The following is a 25,680-nucleotide window of genomic DNA, read 5'->3' on the forward strand; positions in this document are numbered from 1 at the left end:
ATTATCATTCATGCACTTAACAACGTATAGGTATGATTTGTATCATTATCTTTATTAAAATTGGGGCATATACCTTGCCCCTTTGAGAGGATAATCCTCAAGACGTCTTTAGCCTTTTAAAACATTAGCAGCATGTTATTAGTACATTAGGGACCATCTAGGTTTCCTCATTATGAGACAGGTTGAAAGTTTTCAACAAAACTATATTTAGCATCAAAGAGAAGATCATAAGGATTGTGAAACCAAGTTTGACTTTCCAATATATGGGTAAAAAGAAACACTAAAGATAATTTTTCCAAAGATTGGAATCAGCAGCAATAATCATGCTTTTAGTTTTCTTCCAGATCTCAAGTGGACAAAAAAAAAAGGAAAATTCATATGTCGCATGTTATCATATAAGGACAAAAACAAAACAGCATGTTGCCTCACCACATTCAGAGCAAACAATTTGCCCTCCACTTCCCTCCAAGGAATTGGTACATTACCATTGGTCCAACCACTGAAGAAAAGCTACAAAAAAAATTGTACAACAGAAAATTAAGATAACAGATATTTATTAGAAAAAAATGCAAAAGAAGATGGGGGTGGGGAACGGGAACGGGAAGGGGGCATGAAATACAAATATTTTGAAGTTCCCCCTGCCGCAGAAATGCAAGCACTCTCTCCATTGTCTCTCTCGTCTCTCTAGTCTCTCTCATCTGGTACTCATGAATCCTTGACATAAGAGAATTTTCAACCCAACGAAACCAAAATTCTTTTTTTAACAAGAAACGAACTTTTCATTGATAAATGAAAAGGAACATAAAATGTTCAAAGATACAAACTCCATTGGAGTGAGAAAGACGTGAAAAAGTAAACACAAGTTACATAGAACCGATTAGAATAACCCAACGAAACAAAAATTACACATCTAATACACAAATTTATATTTTTTTTTAACCAGAAACAACTTTTCATTGATATATGAAAAGGAAAAATGTTCAAGATACAAACCCCCAAAGAGGTGAAAAATAAGAGAGAGAAGAAGAGAAAAATAACAAAGAATTAGCACAGCAAGAGCAATACAATCTCAGACAAGATAAAAATCATTCTAAAGCAGACTCAGAAAATTGATTGCTACAAAGTTTGAAAAACCAAAAGAACTTCAAAACCATGACCACTTGAGGGATAAAACCTTCCAATGCTTCCATAGAACCAGAAGCGAAAATCAAACTCATGTAGAAGCTAGGGACACAAGAACGAAGTCGCAACCAGCCAAAACACTAAAAACAGATCGAGAAAAGGCCAATTCCCCAAAGTTTATCAAGGAGTAAACACCAAAAATGAAACCTCAATGCTATCTTCAAAACATCTCCAATAATAATAAGCCACCATAATGCCAACCCACAAGCTAATAAGAAACTTTGAAATCTTCATCAACCAACCAACCAAACTACAACTGCAAAGCTTCAAAAACTGCAAAAGGTGTAAGAGAGAGAGAACGTTTCAGCTTTCCGAACAACTTAGAACTCAGAGGACCCAAACAACTACTTAAAAGAACTTAAAATCAGGGAACACTGTCAACCGGGACAAGAGTAATCCCCTTTCTTTAAAAATCGAAGGAATGGCTATTTGCTTTAAAAAATCTGACTTCTCATCTTCTGTTTGCTCATTAAATAAAAGCAGGAAATCTTCCTTGTAGGTTATTTATATGAGACACCGGATTTCACACGATTGGAAGAATGCGATAGTATAGTTCTCTTTGGGGAGGGTTCTCTACTCTCCGCCTTTAGGTTGTTCTCGCCTTTTTGGGCTCTTTTGATTTGAATGCATTCTCTTTGTTTCTTATCAAAAAAAAAAGTAACCAGGTTATTCTTTATGAGAAATCAAGCGTTAATCGAGAAAAAAATGAAAAAATATACAAGGACCATAAAAAACAAGCCCAACTAATTGGGAGACCCCCTACAATAAGGGAGTCCAATCCAAAATGATGATACCTAGCTGGTAACTACAAAAAACCTTGGAAATCGACACCCAAAAAGAGATACTAAATCTAACAAGATCTCAAAGATCCTCCGAAGACCTCTCCACCCCTAAAAATTTTACTATTCCTCTCAATCCAAATTCTCCACAAATTAGCAAAGAAACAAGTCTCCCAAACCAACCTTCATTTTCTGTCAAACCTACAATATTCAGTTGTAAATGTTTCGTTTGGGCCCAACTCACCAAATTACACCCCAAGTCCTTGAAATGCATTTTCCTTGGTTATTTTCAAAAAGGGTATCAGTGGTATTGTCCTGATCTCAATAGATATCTCGTATCTCCTGATGTTACGTTCTTTGCGGACACTTCTTTTTTTCACCATCTTTGAGTAATAGTCAAGGAGAGCGTCCAAAGGAAGACAATGACTTTCTTGTCTATTATGTTGTCTTTTCATATAGGGAAGTGCCCTCTAGCAACACATCTTCATCTATACCTAATCCTCCTCGACCACCTATCCTCTGGTTTATTCTCAATGGCAACCTCCTTCGATCATAGCAGGGCAGTACTTTCTTAAGGCGTTCTGCAAGTACTTTGGCCATCACTTTGTAAATTGAAGAAGAAATAACTATAGGTCTAAAATCTCGAATTTTTTATGCTGCAACCTTTTTGGGAAAAAGGCATATAAAATTCTCCTTGAGACAAGCGTTAATATGACCATTGCTGTGGAACTCCTTAAATAAACGAACGAAGTCTGGTTTCAAAAATTGCCAGTAACGGATTATAAATTCTATGGTAAAGCCGCCAGGGTCGGGAGCCTTGTTTTTGCCCATATCATTCACTGCTGCCCAAATTCCTGCTTCCTCGAACTCTCTTTACAACCACTGTCTTTCTGATAAAGGAATCAGATGCCAATTAATCCCTCTAGGAGAGAATCGGAGACCAGAGTTTGCGGTGTAAAGCTTTTCAAAAAGGCTTAATATTTCTCCTTCAATGTCCCTCTGATGATTAGTGCAATGTCTTGATCATTGATTATTTCCAAAATCACGGTCTTCCTTCTGCAGGCAACAAGGTACTTGTGAAAAAAGCTAGAATTTTCATCCCCTTCCTTTAGCCAATGTATCCTATTTTTTTTTAACATGTTTATTTCTTTTTCCACATATAAACTGAGTACTTCTTTCTGGCATTTGCATCTATTCTCAATTTCTTCTGTAGATAACCTGCATTCTTCTTCCTTTACATCAAGAGAAGAAAGTTGATGAAGTAATTACTTCAGCCTCTTTCTTTAACTTCTCATTTTGAATGTGCCACGCTCTTAGAAAGGATTTAAGGTTGCAGAACTTTGAATTTAAGGCATAGTCAGCCCATCCGTAGGATTGATCATTGGCAAGTTTGGATTCAATTAGACTAATACAATCTTTATTCCTGAGCCAGGAATTGAAGAATCTGAACGGATATGGACCCCATTGAAAGTCCTCCGCCTCCAAGATTATCGGGAAGTGATCTGAAGTAGTCCTCCCTGCGACACCCTGGAGTTTGAAAATACCTCCTCCCATCCGCTTGAAACTAGAAATCTGTCAAGCAAGGAATGAGTAGATTCAAGACTTGGCTTGGACCAAGTAAATTCGCCATTGGACAGGTAAATTTAAATCACTTCCATTTCGCTAATCAGTTCATTAAACTTCTTAAAAAGCTTTTCATGCTCGGACACACGAGGATCTTTCCGAAGGCCATCTAATTATATTGAAATCATCACCAATGCACCAACATTTTTCGCACAACGATGAGAAGTCCCTGAGCTCTTGAAAGAAAAATCTTCTTTCCTTGTAGTCCGTTGGACCATAGACAGTGGTTAGCCATATATTATCGATACCCGAAAAAGAAATGAGAATTGATAAGGAATACCCCCCTTTAATGACATCCTTTACACATGCGGCCTTCATCCCACATAATAAGCATGCCTCCTGATTTCCCTAAGAGTCCACTGTTGTCCAACCAATATCTTTAGAACTCCAAAGGGGTTTAATCAGTTGTTGCTCGATGTGTTGAACCTTTGTTTCTTGAAGACACACCACATCTGGACAATGGTTCTGGATAAAATTCATGATTTTCAGTCTTGACTCGTCATTACTCAATCCTCTGACATTCCACAAAATCACTTTCATTGTGATTTTGTGATTTGGACTAGATTAATGCTCGCTTCTTTGAAAAAAGGTGGAATAACCTCTGGCTCTACTTGATCCTCTGCTTCGCCAAATAGAGTATGAATAGCTTCCTCTATGGAATGCTCGCAAGTCTCTTCATCCGGCTTTAGTGGAATAACCTCTGGCAATTTGATGGAATTAGGGTTTGGAGAATAATCTGGGCTACTGACTCTTATCTCAAAGTCTGTATCTTCTGTAAATGAATCCCGAGGAGGGGGCGACTGGACTGATATTTTGGTAGAATTGATAGTCCCATGTGAAAGTGAAGGTGGAAAACAACTTTTCGAGAGCATTGGATTAGCCGAATCATTGCGTTGAGAGGGATTTTCTCTTTCTTCATTAAATTCTTCCAGCACATTTGTCGACTCTTGGTTGACGACAACCATTTATTCCAACTCATTAATTGCCAAATGTTTCACCTTATTCCTAGAATAATAATATGGGAGCAGGGCCACTCGTCCATTAGGAATACTTATTGCCATTGGAATTGAAACGTCTTCCAATTGATTTGGAGTTGAAATGCCTTCCGTATGATTTAAAGACCCATCAATCTTTCCAATCTGACTTGGGACTATCACTGTCTCTTCTACAATCCTCTGATTCCCGAGGGGATTTAAATTTTCCCCAATCGAATCTTCAATTGCCAACTCATCATTCTCTATTCTCTCTTCGAAAACTTCAACCTCCTTAGAATATCTGATTAGATTCTGTGCTAGATAAGGGATTCTCACACCCTCAATTCCTTAATAAACACAACGCCTGCGACCCTTCTACTTCCTTGCCAATTTCAAAAAAAATTGACTGTTCATCTTCCAAAATCACTTTCATCCGTTCAATGTCTAATGGGTTTGACATTGTTTCTGCATCCGTGCTCAATCCATCTGAAACAACTGGATGTAAAGGACGACAAGTAGCAATCATGATTTCAAATGATCCATATTTCTCATCATTAATAGTCATTGAAGTCGGAATTAAGCCGCAAGAATTGCGTTTAACTTTAATGAAGCCTTCAGAGGCATTTAATAAATTTAGAGTATCTGTAGAAATGTCCAACAATCCACCGCATTGTTTTCCAATGGCTTCATATGTTGAACGAGTCCAATAGTAAAAAGGTAAGTCCTGAATGGTTAACGATCCTCTGTTTCCCTAACTGAACTCCCTCTTGTTATGCCAACGAGGACTCCATCTTCCCAGTTTTAAGTGAAACTTTCCAATCTTCCTCCATTTTCCAGTCAACTCACTGGGTTTAAGAACCGAATCTCCTAAGAATTTCAATATACCTTTATCGACCATGATACGATTAATCACATAGTCTATCTTTCTTTTAGGGACCTCGCGATTTCAATCCAATCATCATGTGCACAACCTTTAGAGACCACCATCAACTGTTCCAGTCCAGTTCCAGCACCTCGGTCTCTTTTTTAACCCAAAAACTTTAGACTTTGTCTGAAGACCTCTTTGAGTTTTCTACGATCCTCTGAACGTCGCGTGATGGCCACGAATGTGCTACTTCTCCTTTTCCGACCACCACCTCAGCATAAAATTTTTCTATTCTTGCAAGTAACTTTTGAATTGAAGGTTCATTCCTCTAGCCCTGAGGACTCGAATTTTCATCGACTTTTGCATTCATAACACAAGAAGGACAGATGTTCCTAACCATCTTCATTGCCTCAGCCTATGCTATACAAACTGAGAACGCTTTCATAATTTTCCAAAATGTGTTCCATCCATCCCTCATATCTCCGGCAGGTATGACTATGCTCTTTCAACCACCTGTGGAAGGCCATAACACCCATTTCAAAAACCATAGACCCTTTGAATGGAATTTTTGTATTCGACATTGTCCTAGGTCATCTCTTAGTTGAAAGAATAGAGAGGCAAGAATCGATTGTCGAGTGACCTCTGCCATGTGATTTTCGAACCAGAGAAATTGAAATGAAGGTAGAGACATAATAAAATTTCGCTTCACATCTTCCAACATGAATGTATCACTTTCGAACCAAATGCAGAAAAATGACCCGTCAATACAACAACTGCTTACTTCCATTCTAAATGACCGAAGTATAACGAAACTACTAAGAAGAAATTGAGGTCGAGGCTTTACCAAAGGAGAGACGAACTGGAAAGGAGGAGGACGGGGGAGAGGAGAGAGGAGAGAGAACAGAGCATACTTACCTTTTTTCTTCCCTAAGTAACACAATACTTAGAATCTTTAGAAAGTTTGTTGACAAATAAAAGATTACAGGCCAATTTTGGAATATGGAGGACAGGCTCTAGAGAAAGTCTTCGTCAGTTTTATGGTGAACTTGTCATATGATCAAAAGCTTCAAAATCTATAATCCACGAAGATGAGTTACTACAAGAGAAAGCCTTAGAATAAATATCTTTTGTGTCAACGATACACATGAATTATTGGAAGATAAATGGCTGGATAGTAATTTCAAGAGTTTCATGAATTTGCTCTATACTTGAGTCACCACTACTGTCATTGACCATTCCCCTCTTATCGTTAGTCAAAATTTGGACCATTTCAAATAAATGAACTATCCTGAACAAAGGCTGACAAAAGAACAGAAGTGGCTAGTAATTAACCAAACCAAATCAAGCCACAAACTGAAATTAGAAAAGAGATAACCTGTTAACCAGCAGAGACAAACAAAATCAGAAGCAGACCAAATCGTACTAAACCATTGGCCGTGAAGCAACCAACCCGAACAGACAGACCAAACAAAACACTATACTGAACCGAACCAAATCATGAACCGAATCGGCTAGGGTTCAAAAAACATAAAAATTTGAATCTAAACAGAAGTGACAACAGTAATAGGGCGACGGCGGCAACGATGGTGGCGACAACACTGAGGATGAAACACCTAGAGTCTAGACGACGAAGCGAAACGACGACTCAGTAAATGAAGACTACTCCTCACGGCTAAGATGAATGGCAATCGATGAAGAGAGAACACAAAAAAGGTTGGCAAACACGAACAATCTACAATTTGTGAAGATGGGGATGATCGACGACAACGAGCAGGAGTGTGATGGCGCGAATCTAAGAAGGTGGCAGGGACCACCTGCGAAGACAGAGCAGATTTTCAAAGGCGAGACTTGTGAAGACGGTGCGGCTTGAATCTACAAAGATGAGACCTGCAGATTGATCGCGAGGACGGTGAAGATGGTTGACGACAACAGCTAGGTTGTCGTGAGGAGATCGTCGGAGGTAGGAAGTTTTGATGCCTGATGATGGCTATTGTTATTTTCTTTTTTGAGAATTAAGGTTTTTTCTTCCTAGAGCTCTAATACCATCTTAATTCAAGTGAAGAAAGATATTCTATTATATTCATATATGTAACTTAGGTCTAATTATACAGGAGAAGTACCCACTACAAATAAGGAGATAAATAAATACCATAAAGACAAAATATAGACAACTAATATTTACACTCAAATATTGATAAATCCAACATAATCTTTAGTGAATGGAATAGAGATTATCTAATTCTATCAAACTTTTAGCGTTTAAAATAGCTAAAGAGCTCAACCATATCAGTGAGTTCATCAAAAACCACCTGAATCATTTCCACGTAGTTGTCTCCTTTTCACAAATCTTAAAACTTTCCAATCACGCTAAAAAAGAATACAAGAATCAACCAAAGCTTGCTCAAAGATTTCAGGACCAAAAATTTTGCATGGGGACCAAAACCCTTTCAGATTTGAAATTGATGGCTGCAGCATTAAATGATTCTAGGAAAACCAGAATTCAGCTAATAGAAATATGGAAAGACAGAAAAACCTCCTTGAAAAACCAAACCAACCGAAAAGGGTATGGAAAGCTACATTAATCGCTGTCTTCCAAGGGAAAATTAAAGACTAAACCAATTGAATATTAAGGATTATGCCCTTTCCAAAGTGCATTAAAGGCGAGATATCCTTGGTATCCAAAAATCTAGCCAAGTGGAAATAAAAGCCTCAAGCCCATGCTGCTTTCGAAGGTGAACTGAAGGCAAGAACTCTTCATTAACCAAAAATACAGCCAAGTGTAAATGAAATCCTCATACCCATGCTACTTCCCAATGTGAAATAAAGCCTTCCCCTATGGCTTTTTGAAAATGCCACATTGTTTGAAAAAGTCTGCGGCCTTTCCCTAGAACCCAAGTGTCCTTTGAGCTTGATTTTTAAATAACTTTTGAAGTTCAAAGAAGGAAGCTGAGAAGACAAATAAAATCAAATCCCGCTGTCTTTAAATCACCAAATCTTGAATACCGAGGCAGAGCATTAAAAAATCTGTGACCTTTCAACTTTGAAAGACACCTACTAATATTGAGACAAATGGAAGATTCAAGCACCTGTGACCATCCATCTTCAAAAGACAACTTCAACTGCTGGATCCCATGGGAAAATCAATCATCCCCTGCTGCTTATTATTGAGAATGACCTTTCAATTTCAAAATTACTCCTGCTGCCTAACACTTCATTTACAAAAACCTTATCCACCTCTTCAAAAGATACAAAAATAATCTGACTTAGAAGAAACCGAAAAATTCTGACCAAATTTGCTGAAGGAACTTCTTCTATGACAACACTTTAACTAAGATCTCCCAGCCCCTTGAGTTCAATCTACCCCATTAAATGGTACAAGAGAAATGCCCACTCCTTCAAAATATGGAGGAATGTTTGATTGCTCTGAAGGTAATGTCTTTTCACCATTACTTTCATTGTGAAGAAGTGACTCTTTTGTCTACATTGAAGAGCATTTGCAATTCTTCATTAAGAGCACATTCTGAAAGTAATGGTAAAACTCCCCGGAAAACTCTTAGCAAATCCTCTTTGTTTTCTTTTTTTGATAGGAAACTTGAGAAAATGTATTAACAAGAAAGCTCATACCAAATGGGGGAGATGAGATATCCCGCAGACAAACTTATCATCAATTAAAAATGTCATTTTACATAATTCTTTGCATATTTTACACTCTCCGACAACTTCTGGAAAATAAACTCTTTCGGTCCTTAGGAGCATAATCTTTCAACGTATAAAAATTGACATGGAAATACTAATCCTAATTTAATGTTTTAACCTCCGACTCAAATATTTTACGGTTGGATTTAGTATGATCTATCATATAGCTAGACTCGTGTGGATTGGATAAATTTACAACCAAAAAAATAAGGTTCGGTTTGTTTCGCTTTATTACACTCATTTTTGGGGTTTGTTTCTTTAAATGGCATTGTTTTATAACCCAAAAAATAATAATAATGACATTGTCTTATAACCCAAAAAAATAAAGAATTTTGATTTCCATTATTTTACATTTATTTTTTATGTAACCAACTACTTTAGTATAAGAAAAGTAGTTCGAATAGTTTTAAATTAGTTCATATAGCTGCTGTTTGGCTAGCTAACGGTCATGTTTAAAAAGACCATTAGTCTTCTGTTAGTAATAGACACCAGCTGTTAGTTCTCAATTAGCATAAACAGTTTGCAGCCGCCCTCCATAAATAGGGCTTTGTATTAGCTTTTCGGTTGATGAATAATATTTGATTATTCTCTATTCGAGTCTTCACCAACTTTGCTCGTTTTTTGGGGTTCTTTCATTTGAGTATCTTTTCGTTATATCAATGAGAAGTCCATTTCTTGTTTAAAAAGAAAACAAAGGTAAATAAAGCAAATATAAACCAAATGAATGATTTCACATCGGGAAAAATTCAAAATCAAATTTCTCCAACACAACCATACGCTTCAAGTATCTCTTTTTTGCACTCATCATTCTTCTATCATTTCTTATCAACTCCAAGTACCAAAATTTTAAATTCAATTTTTAAAAAGAAATTTTAAGAAATGCCAAACTGTATAGAATATAATATCTATGATCACAGTGCCCAAACCAAAGATACTTCACACTTTTACCATTGATAAAACACAGCCTTAAACCAACAGACCTTTTCCATAAATCTCGAAGACCTTAAAATTTGACAAATATCCACCAGAAGCTCAACGATATTCATTCTAAAATGGATAAGACCATCAGGTAGATCTAGCATTCCTCTTTCCTCATTGAAAGCAGATTCAACCACCTATCAATCACAGAGAAGAAGATACTTTGCGTTAATATCACACAATAATTATAATGAGGAAAGAGGGGTAAAAAATTTAGCAAAAAGCTATAGTGTTCTAAGAGGGACCTAACAAATAATGTGTGAATTTACAACATCAAAACCCACATAAAAAAACACAAACCGAGAGATTAAAATCTAAACAAAAATGGCGCAACCAACATAGGAGAGAAATTATATTATTGAAGATTAAAAACCCATGGGGGCGTACACTGCCCTTTTTGTAGAAGAGGTGCTACAGCCGAGAGTCTAACTAGCCATTAGGCATAGTTACAACAGCTAACTAACTAACTTCAACCCTTAACCAACGAACGTTTTTTTTCTTTTTTTGCATAAGAGACAAACAATTCATTTAAAGGAACAACAAAAGAACAGCCTAAGGACAAGGGACAAGGAGTCCCTCTCCAAAATACTAATATAGGAGAGCTCTCCAATCTTGAATGATTTGAGAGAGGCTGTAATTACAAAAGAATTTTTTGTTCCTATAGCACCACCAAGAGGTTGTAATATGCACACTATTACAAAAAGAATCAAACGAATTTGCCTTATCCTCAAAGGAGCGACTATTCCTTTCTAGCCACAACTGCCAAAGCAAGGCTCTGAAAGCACAACCCCATGACTCTTCACGTTTGCCTTTGAGGCTCCACCCATGAAGACACTCAAGCAGCCAATCTTCAATTCTTCTAGGAAAACACGTGGATATGGAGAAATAATCTAACAGTTTCTGCCACCCCCTTACAGCAAAATGGCAATTCAGAAAAATATGATCCACCATTTCTCTGTTGACCAAACAAAGACAACAAATAGATGGTGAGAGAAACCACCCTGAGCATCTTCTTTGAAGCCGGTCATGAGTGTTCAAAACTCTGTTGGCAAGAGACCAAAGAAACACCTTAACTTTCTTAGGGGCAGTACTCTTCCAAATTCCCTCAATCAAAGTACTCGGGATTTTGGGATTAGTAGAAAAGCGCCCATCCTTCTCCAAAGTCCAGACCACACTATCCAACTCCTCTCCTAACATCACAGGGTCCAAAATCTGGACAAGATTATCCCATGAAGCTAGCTCCCTGTCGAAAAGGCCTCTTCTAAAGCCCAAGTCCAAGCCGTTCTGATCTAAACTCCAGCACTCTTCTAAGGTTGCATGTTGTTTCGAAGAGACCGCGTAAAGATCTGGAAAAGCCTGTACCAAAGGGAGATCTCCGGTCCACCAATCCAACCAGAACCGGATATGATCCCCTTTGGCGGATTTGAACTACAAAAATTTCTGAAAGAAAGTACTTAGCTTTTCAATATTGTGCCACAGTCCTCCCCTAGCTCTTCCCTTGGGATCAAGAGACAACCACCCCCTTGTGTCCACCCCGTAGATACTAGCAATCACCCTCCTCCAGATGGCCTCATTCTCGTTCATAAACCTCCACAACCATTTAATCAACGAGGCTTTATTTCGTTGTTTAAAAGCGCTGAAACCCCAGCCACCACTTCACGGGTAAAGAGGTCTGATCCCAATTGACAAGATTCTGACAGGGATGAGAAGATCCCCCCAAAGAAATCTTTGACTATCTTGTCCAACTCTAAAGTAGTACTCGATGGAGCTTTAAGAAGAGAAAAGTAAAATGTAGGTAAACTGCTCAGGCCCAATTGAGCCAAAGTCAATCTACCACCTTTTGAAAGTACGAGCTTCTACCATTTATACGTCTTGATTCTAAACTTTTCCACCAAAGGTCTCCAAAAAGCTATCACCTGATGATTCCCACCGAGGGGGAGCCCCAGATAAACAAAGGGAAGGCTCTCAACTCTGCGCCCAAACAGAGCAACTTTCGAGGCTACTCTCTGCTCAGGAATATTCAGCCCAATAAGAGAGGTTTTGGCTAAATTAATTTTCAGTCCAGATCCCTTTATAAACAAAGAGATGATCTTCCACCATCTTGCCAAATTACCTTTGAAACCCAAACAAAAGACAATAGTGTCATCTGCATACTGTAAATGTGAAACCAACTCCTTCCCTCTGCTTATTTCGAAGCCATGAATCATCCTTTTTCACAGAAAAGATTTACAAGGCGGCTGAAAGAATATCCAATTAAGGTAAAAAGGAAAGGAGAGAGGGGATCTCACTGCCTTAGACCTCTTTTGGCATTAATTTCCCCCTTTGGCCGGCCGTTGATAAGAATGGAAAAATTTGCGGAAGACAAACAGCCTCAGATCCACATTCGCCATCTACTGCCGAAGCCCTTTTTTTCGAACACCGCATCTAAGAAATCCCAGTTAATCATGTCATAAGCTCATAATCAATTTTTACCAACTAACCCTCCTTCTTAGAGGCATTACACTCCCCAACAGCTTCTGCCACCGCTAACATAGCATCAAGGATCCCTCAACAAAAGTAAACTAGGCATCGTCGATAATAAGGTGAAGAACCTTCTTAAGCCTTCTGGCCAACACTTTGGCTATGATTTTATATAGCGAGGTAACCAGACTAATCGGACGAAATTCGCCAACCTTGTTGGCCGGCTTCTTCTTTGGAATTAGACAAACGTAGGTCTCGTTGGTGCATTTATTGACTATCACGTTCTCCAAAAACTCTCGGAACACTCTTACTAGATTTGTTTTCAGAATGTTCCAAGTTTTTTTATAGAATTCAACCGACATGCCGTTTGGCCCTAAGGATTTCAAGTTGCCCAAACTGCTAATAGCTTTCCAGATTTCCTTCTCACAGAAAGGAGCTTCCAAACTTTCAGCCCACACATTCTGAAGAGGGTACCAATTCAGCCCCTCCATAATAAACCTACTACCTTCTGACTCCACATAGAAATGGCGAAAAAAATCAACCACTTCATTTTCAATCTCATTATCAGAATGCAACTCGTTACCGTTTCTGTCCACAAAGATCAGATAATGGCTTTTCTCCTTGTCGAGGCCCATTTGTGGAAGATATTCGAATGTTCATCTCCCTCCTTTAGCCATCTCAATTTGCATTTTTGGGACCACATCCTTTGCTCTTTGAGCAATATATCCAAAAGATCTGCCTTGAGGGACGCTCTAAAACCCACCGACTCATCCGAAAGGTTTCTGAGCTCCTATTCTCTATCTATGGCATCTAATTTAGCTACAATGTCCCTTTTAGTATTTTCAATCTGTCCGAAAGTTTCTCAGTTCGATAAAATGAGCTGCTTTTTATGGCCTTTAAGCTTCTCCATAAACACAAAGTCGGGCATCCCGAAAGGAACTGATCTCCCCACCACGACTCCACCATCCGAAGAAAAGATGGATGTTCCAACCAAACATTTTCAAACTTGAATGGAGTAGGACCCCATTTCTGATTACCAAGGTTCAGTTGAAGGGGAAAATTATTCGAGGTAGTTCTAGATTGTCTGTATAGAGTTACCTGTATGAAAAAATTCAGCCAACTGGATGACAAAAAGAATCTATTTATGCAAGTGCTGACTGGGATTTCCCTAAGATTCGACCAAGTAAAGGAGCCGTTTTTCAAAGGAATATCTTCAACCTCCATAGTCTCTATTACATCGTTGAACGTCCTCATACTCCGGGTGACTCTTCCACCTATAGATTTCTCCAAGGGAGATCCGACCACGTTAAAGTCCGCACCAATACACAGTCTCCCGAGCAAAGGCCAGCCAAATCAACTAACTCTTGCCATAGACTATGCCGAAGAAGGGCCATACACACCCGTGACCCAACCATTGAAACCATTTAAAAATCTGATACACAGGGTGACCGTGAGACTCCCTAAAAAGGAGTCTTCTACCACTATAACATCCTTGTTCCAAAAGGATGCCTCCCGAGGAACCTTCGGCATCTAAAACCACCCAACCGATTCTACACGAACTCCACACAGTCTTAACAACCTTTCTATTAGTAGTCAACTTAGTCTCCTGAAGCATCAATAAATGGTCCACCTTAGAGATGAGATCCTTAATGAGCACTCTTTTTGAACGAGCTCCCAAACCTCGGACGTTCCAAGAGAGAAGCTTCATTATACAACCTCTAGGCCCTCTTCTAATCTTTTAATTTCTGAGTCTTCCTCCTTTACCTCCTTTTTCCCAATTATATGGGCCATCATCTGCCTAGCTTCTTCTTCCTTTCTTTCGAAGAGATGGGCCTGAGGCACATATTAAACATCCTAAGAGCTACCACCATTTTTCTGGTAAAAGGAAAATAGGCCCCCTCGTCAACTTCTAACTCTTGTTCGCTATCATCAACTCTCTGAGCATTCTGATCCTCCCCTACCAACCGGTCTGTATCAATAACGAACTTATAGAGCTAATGGTAGGTAGTTACACCAATTTCCCTCCATCTACAAAAGGAACTCATCCTCAAGTCAACCGGCCAAGATAAATCTATCAGGAGCCTCAAAAGCACAAATGTTGGTCACATTGAAGATGTGCTGGATGGGGAAGTCTGAAGGAAGTTGGATTTTGTAAGCGTTATGGCCATGTTTTTCCAAGATTTGAAAGGGGCCAAGTTTCCTCTTCTTCAATTTGTTGCAAGTAAATCTGTTTTTTCTTAGGTGTATCATGACAAGGTCTTCTTCATTGAACTCTCTATCTCAGCATTTAGCATTTGCATCCTTCTTGTGAAGCTCAGTTATTCTTAGTTGTCATTTGTTCCACCACGACACTAAAATCAACAGAAGAGGGTATATTCGTGAGATCAATTGTTAGGCGAGGTAATTTAGTGTAAACAATTTTAAATGGGGACTTCCTTGTGGATTTATTCTTCATATGATCAAAATTCTCAGCTTGGGCAAGAGCAACGAATTGTTTTAGGTGGTCTTCACTAAGGCAACGAATTACATTTCCCAAAGTTCTGTTGGTTACTTACTTCAGACCATTTGTTTAGCAATGACTTGAGGTGCTAAATTTGAGAATGGTGTCAAATTATACCCATAAAATTTTTCAAAAATGACTAAGGAATTCAACATCACGATCTGAAACGATTGCCCTCGAGATTTGTTATATATCCTAGAAAATGGTTAAATTCACTTTAACCCATCAGCTTAAACTTTTAGGTTCATTAAGGTCAATGATTAATCAGGTTTAACATGGTTTTTTTTTTCTCTTCAGCCTACTTTGAATACAAGCTCCCAAAGGAAGCGAAAAAAGAAGAAAACGACCGAACAAAGGAACCGAAATACAAGGTAATAGACAAGATCAAAGAAATATCAGAAAGCTAAAAGAATGGATGCTGAAAAAACTTTTTCAACAAGGCCTGCCAAACCAATATGACTATCCACAGAGGAGGAAAAGACTATCTAGAGGAGGATACCAAAACAACCGCTTAACACAAATTGACCACCACAGAATGAAGAAGTAATGAATTTGAAACCTACCTCCACCAAGAAAAGACAAAAATACTAAAAAATCTCAAACCTCAAATCTACTGCAATGCGGAACCAACCAAAAAATCTGTTTCCCTTAATTAAAGTCTACCCTATTCAGTGATGGTTGGTTGCTTTTGGTTTTCTCTTTTTTCGGCTAGTTGATTTGGGTTTCATGGAGTTTTTTCTCAATCATACTTGAACTTGCATCACCATTTTTGGCTTAAGAATTTGAAGAGTCTTCTTCGGAATCATCAATGGTTTGAGATTCTGAAGGGTCTTTTTTGGTAGCATCTTTTTTGGAGAGATTTGAAGGGTCTTTTTTTACCTTATGTAGGTTGAAGTCCTCACTGTTGCCTAAAGATCTCTTTTTCTGCCCTATGGAAATCAAAGTGTTCAAGGAAAGTCAATATTTTTTCTTGCATTCTTTTTCAAGGAAAGCTAAACACAACTGAAGTTCTTCAAAAGAAAATATCTTCCTCAGCTTCTCTTCCATCTTCTTGCGTTCTCTGAGCTACCAGTGGCGAAAGCCTCAAACATCTTTATTTCCATTGCTCTTATGCAGCACATTGAGTTTATTGTTTTGTCATTTTAATTTTGGTTGGCAGAAAGAAATTTCACTGCATTAATACTGTTAGTGCATTTAAACCTTATATCTTGAAAATCAGAGTCAGTAAACAAAAGTAAGCATCAAGTAAATGATCAAAAGTTATCACTTCTCCTTTAAGTAATGTTAAAAAGCTTCCTTTTTGGCTTAGAGCATCTACATCCTGATTGGTTGTCCCAGTCATATGCTTGATGACAAAGTCAAAACTTTGTAATAAAGATAACCAGCTAGCATGCATGTGACTAATTGATTTTTGTGTGTTTAAGAATTTAAGTGAATAGTTTTTTGAACAAGATACACCTTCTCATTGATTAATAAAAAAAAAACAAAATGTTCAAAGGATATAATCTCCTAGAGGCAGAGAAAAGAACCAAAACAAAGGAAAAGGAAAACAAGAATCCAAAAAGGAGAGAACATTGAAAAGATCAAGAACCGTAAAAAACATGAAAAATAAAGAAGAGCTTCAAATCCTATTACTAAAATATTTGATAGGGTGGTTATATTGAGAAAAGACAGCTCCTACGCCAATTCCTAATGCATCTACAGCCACTTCAAATGGTTGGTTGAGGTCTAGTAAGATTAAAACAAGGTTGCGACTAGGTTTAGTTTTGATAGTTTGGAAGCTTGAAATCTTCTTGGTTCAAAATCTATACGGTCCCCAAAAGCATTGTTTCCTTGTCCCATAGACTGAGCTTCTTGGATTGTTCTTCTTTCATTCTTTTCGAGGTTAAACAGCCTGTCAATTCCTCTTTAATAGGGAATTTAAATCCGTATGAATCGAAGGGTCTGCAATCTCTCTTTCTTCAATAACTTCCTTAGTTTGCTTCTCCTGATTGTCTTCTCCTCTCAATCCTATCGATGTATTAAACAAGTAATCCGTAGGTGCCGCAATAACTTTTCCAGCTTATTTATTTGTAGACTTTCCTCTTCCCTAACTTCCTGTATTTTCTCATTACCTACACCATTTAATGGTGCTTCTGCATAACTATAAGAAGGGGGGATGTTAACTGCTAACCTTTCGACTTCCATTATTCACAGAAACGTTCAATGTCCAAAGGGTTCTCAAGACTCATCTGATCGAGGCTGGTAAAGTAAGTCCGAATGAATCTTGAGTTCGATCTGTTAATGCCAATGATTCTGACTTGAAAGACTCCCAACTTTGCATCGCTAATTTCTATAGAGGCTGGCAAAAACCCACTGCAATTCTTTTTCACTCGAATAAAAGCTTCCTTGCAATCAATGAGATTTTGAGTTTTAGATGATAAACTCACCAACCCTCTACAATGGCCTCAAAAGTTCCCCTTCTCCAGAACATAAAAAGTAGGTCAAGAATTTTAATTAATCCTCCCTACCCAAACACCATATTTTTCCTGTTATGTTTCTCCGAATTCCACAATTCAAGTTTTAGAAACTTCTCTATATTCTTCGATAATCCTGACAGCTCTTTCCTACTCAACAATTTTCCATCTTCAAACCTATTACTCCTTTGTCTGCCATGAAAGGATTAATCATGAATCCCATCGAAAAGTGATGTTGAACTGCTGAGGAGGTTTCCTTCCGGTCATCATGAGCACAAATTCTTGTAATTACCCTGGTCATATCTCAAACAAACTTTTAGGACTTCACATTCCTCCTGACCCACTAATTTCTCGAAGTTTTGGGTTTGGAAGACATTCACCCCATCTGTAATCCTTCAGGCAAACTCCCTTCTCCTGATGGAACACCAAGAGCTACCTCAGCATAAGATCGTGGCTTCCTCTGTTCTTCTTTGCTGAAAATCTGAGATTTCAACCTCCCTTTTTGCTTTCCACTGTTTAGCTTTCCTTTGTTTAGTTCTACACATGGAAGCTTGCCTCTATGGAGAGCAAAACAATTGTCCCCTTTATTTTTTTCTTTAACATCGTTCCTCCTCAGTTCATATGTTTTTCACAAGTTTCAGAACTTGGTCTTCTGTCGTTCTCACCAAAAAGTTCTTCGACATAATCCAAAATTCTTCCAATTCTCCATCACAGGTCCAACTGGAATTACAGCACTCTTTCTTCCTCCCGTACTTTGCCAGATCACCCACTCCAAGAACCAAGTACCAAGAATTGTTGATTTTGAATTTTTGCACGACACGTACCAAGAGCATCACAATCTGATAATAAAACTGAGCATGAACCACTTTTTGATTTACCTCAACCATGTGATTTTCAAACTACAAGAATTGAGAGGGGTGAAGGGGAACCAGTGCTTTCCTAGAAACATCCTCCAACATGAACAAACCATTCTCAACCCAAATGCATACGAATTTACCATCAATAGCAATACATTAGGTACTAACTTCCATTCTTCAAAAAACGACTGATTCACATGATAAAAACCATACTAATCCTTAAATGGTCAATCCAAGAACAATCTCTCACCTCGTTGAAATGATTCACCTAGGAGGAAAACGGAGAGGGAGGGAAAGAGAGGAGACAGAATAGAGCATACTTACCTTTTAAGAGTTGAGTCCAGGAGGAAATTACTTACTCTAAACCAGTCAAAGGTAAGTTTCGTGCCATTTATTATCCTTTTACAACAAAACTTCATGAACTTTATTACAACCATCTCCATTTAAAGAGAAATCCTTTTTGTCATAAGAAACTGTTCACTTTCATTCCAAACTTTCTATATTGTTGAAACAGAACTTGACCCTTAATAAAGACTCACTCCCAATTGTTTCGCATGAAAATCAACTTCATGCGTATGCTTATTAATTAAAACACATGCATCTGAAAAGTTATAAAAAATAACTCCTTCATTATCCTCGCAAACATCATCATAAAAGCATGCTCCTTCACAAACGAATCTGAGAGAGACCCTTCAAATTCCACTTCAAATTAATTTCATACTTTCAAGAACCTTAAAACTAAAACGAATCCTAAAAATCATCTTAAACTTGAGTCAAAAACTGAAGCAAACTCAAAAACAGAAGTACTCAGAGAGGAAGACCAACTTTGATATAGAGAATACCTTGAAAACCCAATGCTTAAGGAGGAGAGAGAAGAGAGCGTTTTCACCCATGGCTCTCCTTTTAGTTCCTCATCTGCTACTTTTGTATATCCTTGTTATTAAATACAAGTATCGTTTCTTACTAAAAATAAAAATCAAAGAAGAAATCAAAAATTTGAAGAAAATGCCCCAAAACCAGATAAAAAACCTCCATTGCCGAGAAAACCATTCACCTTCCAACCAAAAGCTCTTCATGCACACCTACCTTATTGATGGTGCAATCAAATGCTCTTCAATCAAACTTCCATATTAATGTCTCCAAGCACACTTCCCATTCATGATGTCTCAACCAAATGTATTTGTTTATATAAAAATATAAAAAGATCAGTAAATATTTGAAGATCTATTTTATTTAAAGATTTTTTAATTAAGAAACAAAAACTTTCCATGAGATTTGAAAAGTTACAAGTTGCAAACTTTCTGCAACAAACAAATAATAGAAAAGACCTTCCCAGCTACAAACTAACATTGACACAGCCTTTAAATTTTCCAAATATTAATTTCTCTCATTAAACTAAACAGAAAAAACCCTCCAAGGAAAGCATTGTCAAACTAACAAAAAGATTTCAGACTAGCATTTAGTTTAGTGATGGAATAATTTCCAAAAGAATTGGATTGTACACACCAAGAAGCTATTGATTTATAATTTATTAAATTTGGACCAAAAGGATTTTAGATAAACATCATAACGTTCATCATAATACTGTTCAAAGAAAGTGCATAATGATACATTCTAATACAGCAGAACTAACCAGGCTACATTTACATTTAAAAAGCACAACAGTTGCACATCAAATTTTTTTTAACAAAGATACAACTTCTTATTGAAATACTGAAAAGATAATACAAGTGTTTAAGTCAAATTCCGCATCAATTATGCATAGGCATTGTCTTTATTGGTCCATGTAAAAGAGGGAAGAAAATAAACTAACATGTAATTGGATAAGCAGGCAACTTAAGACAACATTATGTATGGAGTATTCAGGACTAGCAAAACAGGCAAAGGAACCTGAGCACGTAATAGAAGCCCATCAAGCAGTGCTGAAAAGATAGATAAAAATACATCTTCCACATGTTTCCTATTTCCCGAATTGTTCTCATCAAGGCCAAGAATATAACTCGCAAGAGAAGACCTGAGAAGAGAATCAAGAATTCACATTCTTATAATCTTCACAGCACCAGAAAGAGATATACCAACAAGGTACACGTAATACAGGAATAAACATAGTAGTTGATGTAACAACCTTGTCCCAAACAATTCACAGAAAAACGAGAAAAATCACTAGAACACGTACAGTGCACATTTTGTTTTTGTACTTTTATCAAGAAACATGAAAGAAGGAGATTAAGCGTTAAACTTATATTCAAGAGATGAGAGAAAATGGAAATTATTTTCGAACCACAAGAAAACCAACTGCCCAACTTCCTAGCGACCAAGAATCTATCAAGAAGACGGCAACCACCCTGTGAATCCATCATCACCTGAATAATCGAACAGTTCAACATCACTATGGAGTTAAATTCCCTAATATTCCTCGTGACCCTGCCCATTAGACTTGTCCCAACAATGATGTATGACATTGCGATCCACAGCCAAACACAAACCGCAATTGTAGAAGTCAAATCATCCACCCAACTTAAAGCTCATTCCAACTATCCTCCCCCAAACTATACCATATTTCTACAAAAATATGGCCAAAAGTATCACTATACAAAATGAGAAACTCAGTTGTATAATAAACTTACACAAAAGTGAACTCTTCTATTTTGATTTGGAAACAGATAATGATCAAATTTTCTCATGCATCAAAATATTCATTACATTACATCAGATGCTAGACTTTCTAGGCAGTAGAGCTTTGGATTCACACTATATTAAAGACATATATGATGTGTCAAAAATATTGCAAAACACCATAAAATATTAGCAAGAATATGAAAATACCAAAATTGCAATGTAGAGTCAGCAATCTCCCAGTCTTCACTTGGAAAAGCCACACAACTGCATCAAATTAGAACAAGGTAAACTAAAATGTGTGTGACAAAGATCTAATACAAGACGCAAGGCCTTGTTTTTATTACATTTTAACTTGTACCATCTAATTGTGAGTATTGAGTAGCTGTCTCAGGAACCAAGGGTTGCAAGTCCCATAGCCATGCTTACTATTTTACTCAATCGTGCACATATTGACTATTCTTAGTTTAAATCCCTTGTACGTGAAACCACTCAACAAGGGTAGTTCCACAGTTTTGCTTACAAATCTCAAGATTGGAGCCCTCAACCTTAGAAGTACTCACGGCACAGGTTATTCAATATATTGAGAATAAGTCGCTCCTCAATAAGATGGTCAAATAAAGGTCATCATAACCCTATTCATTTAAATTACATCACTACAGAACATATTTGGAAAACTGACATCCAAAAACCCAACAGATGATCACCTCAAGAGTGCATCAGCTAATGCGAGAGCTTCAGCATTGGCTTCTACAATCAAGGATGGTGCCTGACATACATTTCAAAATAATGTTTATCAGAACTTAGAAAGGGACAGGTACATCAAGGAATAATTCATGGAACTAAATGTGCTTTATCTTCATTTTAAGCTTTTTTTTTTTAACAAGAGACTGATATTTTCATTGATGTAATGAAAAGAGAAAGAAGAAAAAAACAAAGGAGATACAAAGAGAGAAACAAGATAACAAACCAAAAACGCCCAAAATACAGGTTCCAAAACAGAAACTGTAAAGGAAACATCAAAGATAAGAGCTTCCAATTTAAACAAATATCAAACGAGTTATAGTCCGAAAAGATATTAGAAAGGGAACACCATTAGATAGCTCTTTGAAAAGCCAAGTAAAACCAAACCGAAGAGCTGCTAAACTTGTTTTGAAAAATTCTATGGTTTCATTCCAACCAAGGAAGCGCCGACATGTAGAAAATAGCTAAGTGTCGGTGTCGGATAAGTGTTGGACACCGACACGCTCGGACACGCTTCCAACACGTGTCAGACATGGTAATTAGCGGGTCCTTTTTTTTCTTTTTATCGGACACACCAGCGACACAGGATGGACACAGCGGGACACGACATTAAGAGAAATAAAAAATTTTCCAATTCCAACCTCATTTCTTCTCCTTATCCCTCATACTTTGAGATTTTATTTTCTAGCAGTGTTGATTGTTGTTGAGGAGAGCCCAGTGTAAGGAAGAAGTCGGTTCTTTGATTTTATTTTCTGTCTTATTTTCGAGCCTTCGAAGTTCAAATCAAGAGGCTGCCTTACAAAATAATCAGAATAGCCTACTAGAGGTGTTCGGTTTGAAGAGCAATTCAGAAACTCAGCTGCATCTTTTTGTCTCTTGTGATTATGCTTCTCGTTTTTGGGACTTGATCCTCTCAATGTTTGGTTGGACGACAGCCCTTCCGATCTATCCACCTCTCTCTTCAGAAGCTTGCCTAGTGGGTCATCCCTTCAAAAAGGAAAAGAAACTTCTATGGATGAATTTCATTAGAGCCTTCCTTTGAGTCACTTGGAGAGAGAAATCAGCACATCTCCAATGAAAAAGAACTCACATTTGATCGGTTTATTGAAGTTATAGTATTCTTGGTAGTATCTTGGTGTAAATGCTCCCCCATTTCACACCTATAGCTTTTCATCTCTTTTGTTCAACTGGAAAGGCTTATTGCAATCCCTAGTATTGGGCCCACTTTTGTAATTTCATATCACTAACAAAACTGTTTCTTACCAAAAAAAAAATGTTTGGTAGTTTTGTTGTGAGTGTTTCTGTCATCAAAGAATATGACTCAGTAAAACAATTGAGCCCTAGGAGGAATTTGAATTTGACAAATCTGAATCCTTGTACCTTTTCCAATAATTTGGACGTTTGAAGAATCAAATAGATTTTGGGAGATGAAGAGTCTCGGAACTGGAATTCTTCTATATATATGGAAGAAAAACTTGATTTGTAGGAGAATGTAGTTAATAATGAGAGCAGGAAAATGGATTTACAGGTTTCAGGCTTTAAGGAGGTCTCGGGTTTTGTTTCCCCCATTAAAATTTGTTCTAAAAAAGTAAATCAGGTGGCTCACTTGGTTGGAAATTCAAAATTCATCAATAGAATTAACCTTTCAATTCATTCCTTTATAAATTTCTCTCCAGACAAGCTGCCACCAAATAAATTTATTCCGCCTTTTCCTCTTTCTTACACCACGCGAAAGTATAACTCAAAGATAGCCAAAGGTTTTGATTCCATTGATTCAGAGGGAAAGGTGCAACTAAATTTGATTGACTTTAAATGAAGAGAGACATGAGCTCCAAAATAATCAGAATAGCCTACTATTGGCATTGGTTTGTGAGAAAAGTTGCTTACATCCTCTTTCATATGGAATCATTTTTTTTTTTTAACAGGAAACGAACTTTTCATTGATAAATGAAAAGGAACATAAAATGTTCAAGGATACAAACTCCAAAGGAGTGAGAAAGATAAAACATAAAGTTGAAAGAAAATAAATAAAATTACAAAGGAGAGCTAAAAGCATCCCAATTAGAATCAATCATGCTAGGTGAGTAATTGACAAAAAGATTGGAAAGAGCACACCATTGAGAAGCTTTGAATTTGGCAATGTGAAAACATTCCAACGGATGCCTTTTTAACCCTGGCGAAGGTCCTTTGATTGCGCTCGAACCATAATTCATAAATAAGGGCTTTAAGACCGTTGACCCAAAGTAATGTAGCTTTAGGATTCATGTGTAGACCAAACAGCAACTGAAAAACCAAGTTCGAGACTGACTTGTCCATAACCCAAGGTAGATTGAAGATACCAAAAAAGGCAGACCAACAGGTTGCTGCAAATGGGCAGAAAAAGAAAGTGTGCAGCTGATTTTCGCTTGAGTTTACACAAAAAACACAAGCAGATGGCTGGAGAAACATATATGGTATCTTTTTCTGCATAATTTCAGCTGTATTGACCTTGCCAAACATAAGAATCCATGTAAGGACATTAACCTTCTTGGGGCTACCAGAATTCCAAAGCTTTGAGCAAAAATCTCGTGGTAATGCAGCAAAGGGAGCCTTAGAGTTACATAAGGAGCTGACAGAAAAAGTCCCATTTTTATTCAGATTCCAAGAAAGTTGTCTTCATCATCATTTAACAAAACCAAATTCAGATTGTCCAATAATTCAATATATTCAGCAAATTCTCCATCTTTTAGCGACCTTCTAACTTCAATCCTCCAAGAGGAGGTGGTTGAATCCCAAGCTTCATGAACCGAAAGGTAGGGGTTCGAGGAAACCCGAAACATAAGTGGAAACTTGTCCTTTAAAAAAGACTCGCCCAACCACAAGTGATGCCAAAACAAAGTACGTTTGCCATTTTTTACTAATAATGAAGAGAATTTCTGTACCTTTTTCCACTGTTTTTGAATGTTGTTCCAAGGGCTACGACACCCCAAATTCTTCTTTTCCAAAGTGTTCCAATCAAAACAATCTGTTTCATAAATGCTGGCCACAACCCGGCGCCATAGCGCAGAAGTTTCCAAACTAAACCTCCAACCCCATTTCGCAAGAAGAGCATGGTTCTTATTCAATAACATACCAATGCCCAAGCCACCATTTGCACTAGGGCGAGAAGCTAAATCTCATCGAGCCAAATGCTTTAAAGACCCATTTGAACCATCTCCCCAAAAAAAAATTCTGATATACTTTTCAAATTGCTTGCTGATATGTCCAGGCATTTGAAAAAGTGATAAGTAATACAAAGGGATGCTACCCAACACCGCTTGGCACAAAGTCAGTCTACCTCCTCTAGATAATTGATATCGTTTCCATCTATCGAGTTTCTTTAGGATCTTGTCCTTCATAGGGAACCAAAAGGCTTCAAGCTTTGGATTTCCACCTAAAGGAAGCCCCAAGTACATAATGGGCAGATGTTCAATTTTACAATTCCACTTTGCAGCAAACAACGCTACTTTTTGGATATCAATATTAATTCCACATAATGATGATTTATCCCAATTTATTTTTAGGCCAGACAACCATTCAAATGCCTTAATAGTATCGAAAAGAATCTCCAACATATCATCATCATCCTTACAAAACAACAAAGTATCATCTGCAAACTGTAGATGAGAAACATGAACATGATTTCTGCCGACAATAAAACCTTCAAAAATACCCTTTTCATGTAGGCGATCCAACAAACTACTAAGCACATCACTGATTAAGAGAAAAAGGAAAGGAGAGAGAGGGTCTCCTTGCCTTAAACCTCTAGAAGCTGAGATTCTTCCTCTCGATCGGCCATTGATGAATACTAAAAATTTTGTCCCTCTGATGCAATCATTAATCCAGCTAATCCATTTCTCTCCAAACCCTTTCTTTTGCAGGACATCACCAAGAAAATCCCAATCCACTCTATCAAAGGCTTTTTCTAAGTC

General features: G+C 37.5%; 1 protein-coding gene across 6 annotated transcripts in view; it reads right to left on the reverse strand.

Annotated features, from left to right (window-relative positions):
• LOC111016896 (ARM repeat superfamily protein) overlaps positions 1-25,680 on the reverse strand; it is a 78,719-nt gene that overhangs the window by 38,977 nt on the left and 14,062 nt on the right. For 4 of the 6 annotated variants that reach the window (XR_002602229.2, XM_022292452.2, XM_022292450.2 and 1 more), the window contains 6 exons: positions 21,694-21,755; positions 21,197-21,253; positions 20,261-20,384; positions 10,100-10,234; positions 1,330-1,455; positions 430-510 (listed from right to left, as the gene is read on the reverse strand). Coding sequence is in view for 5 of the 6 variants with exons in the window: in XM_022292452.2 (XP_022148144.1) it covers positions 430-510; positions 1,330-1,455; positions 10,100-10,234; positions 20,261-20,384; positions 21,197-21,253; positions 21,694-21,755 (585 nt within the window). In the remaining variant the exon portion in view is untranslated. The remainder of the gene's footprint in view (positions 1-429; positions 511-1,329; positions 1,456-10,099; positions 10,235-20,260; positions 20,385-21,196; positions 21,254-21,693; positions 21,756-25,680) is intronic. The other 2 variants (XM_022292454.2, XM_088127305.1) reach the window with 2 other exon arrangements.

Source organism: Momordica charantia (genome assembly GCF_013281855.1).
Source record: "Momordica charantia cultivar OHB3-1 chromosome 8 unlocalized genomic scaffold, Mcharantia_2.0 BLBB01000008.1, whole genome shotgun sequence".
Lineage (NCBI taxonomy): Eukaryota > Viridiplantae > Streptophyta > Magnoliopsida > Cucurbitales > Cucurbitaceae > Momordica > Momordica charantia.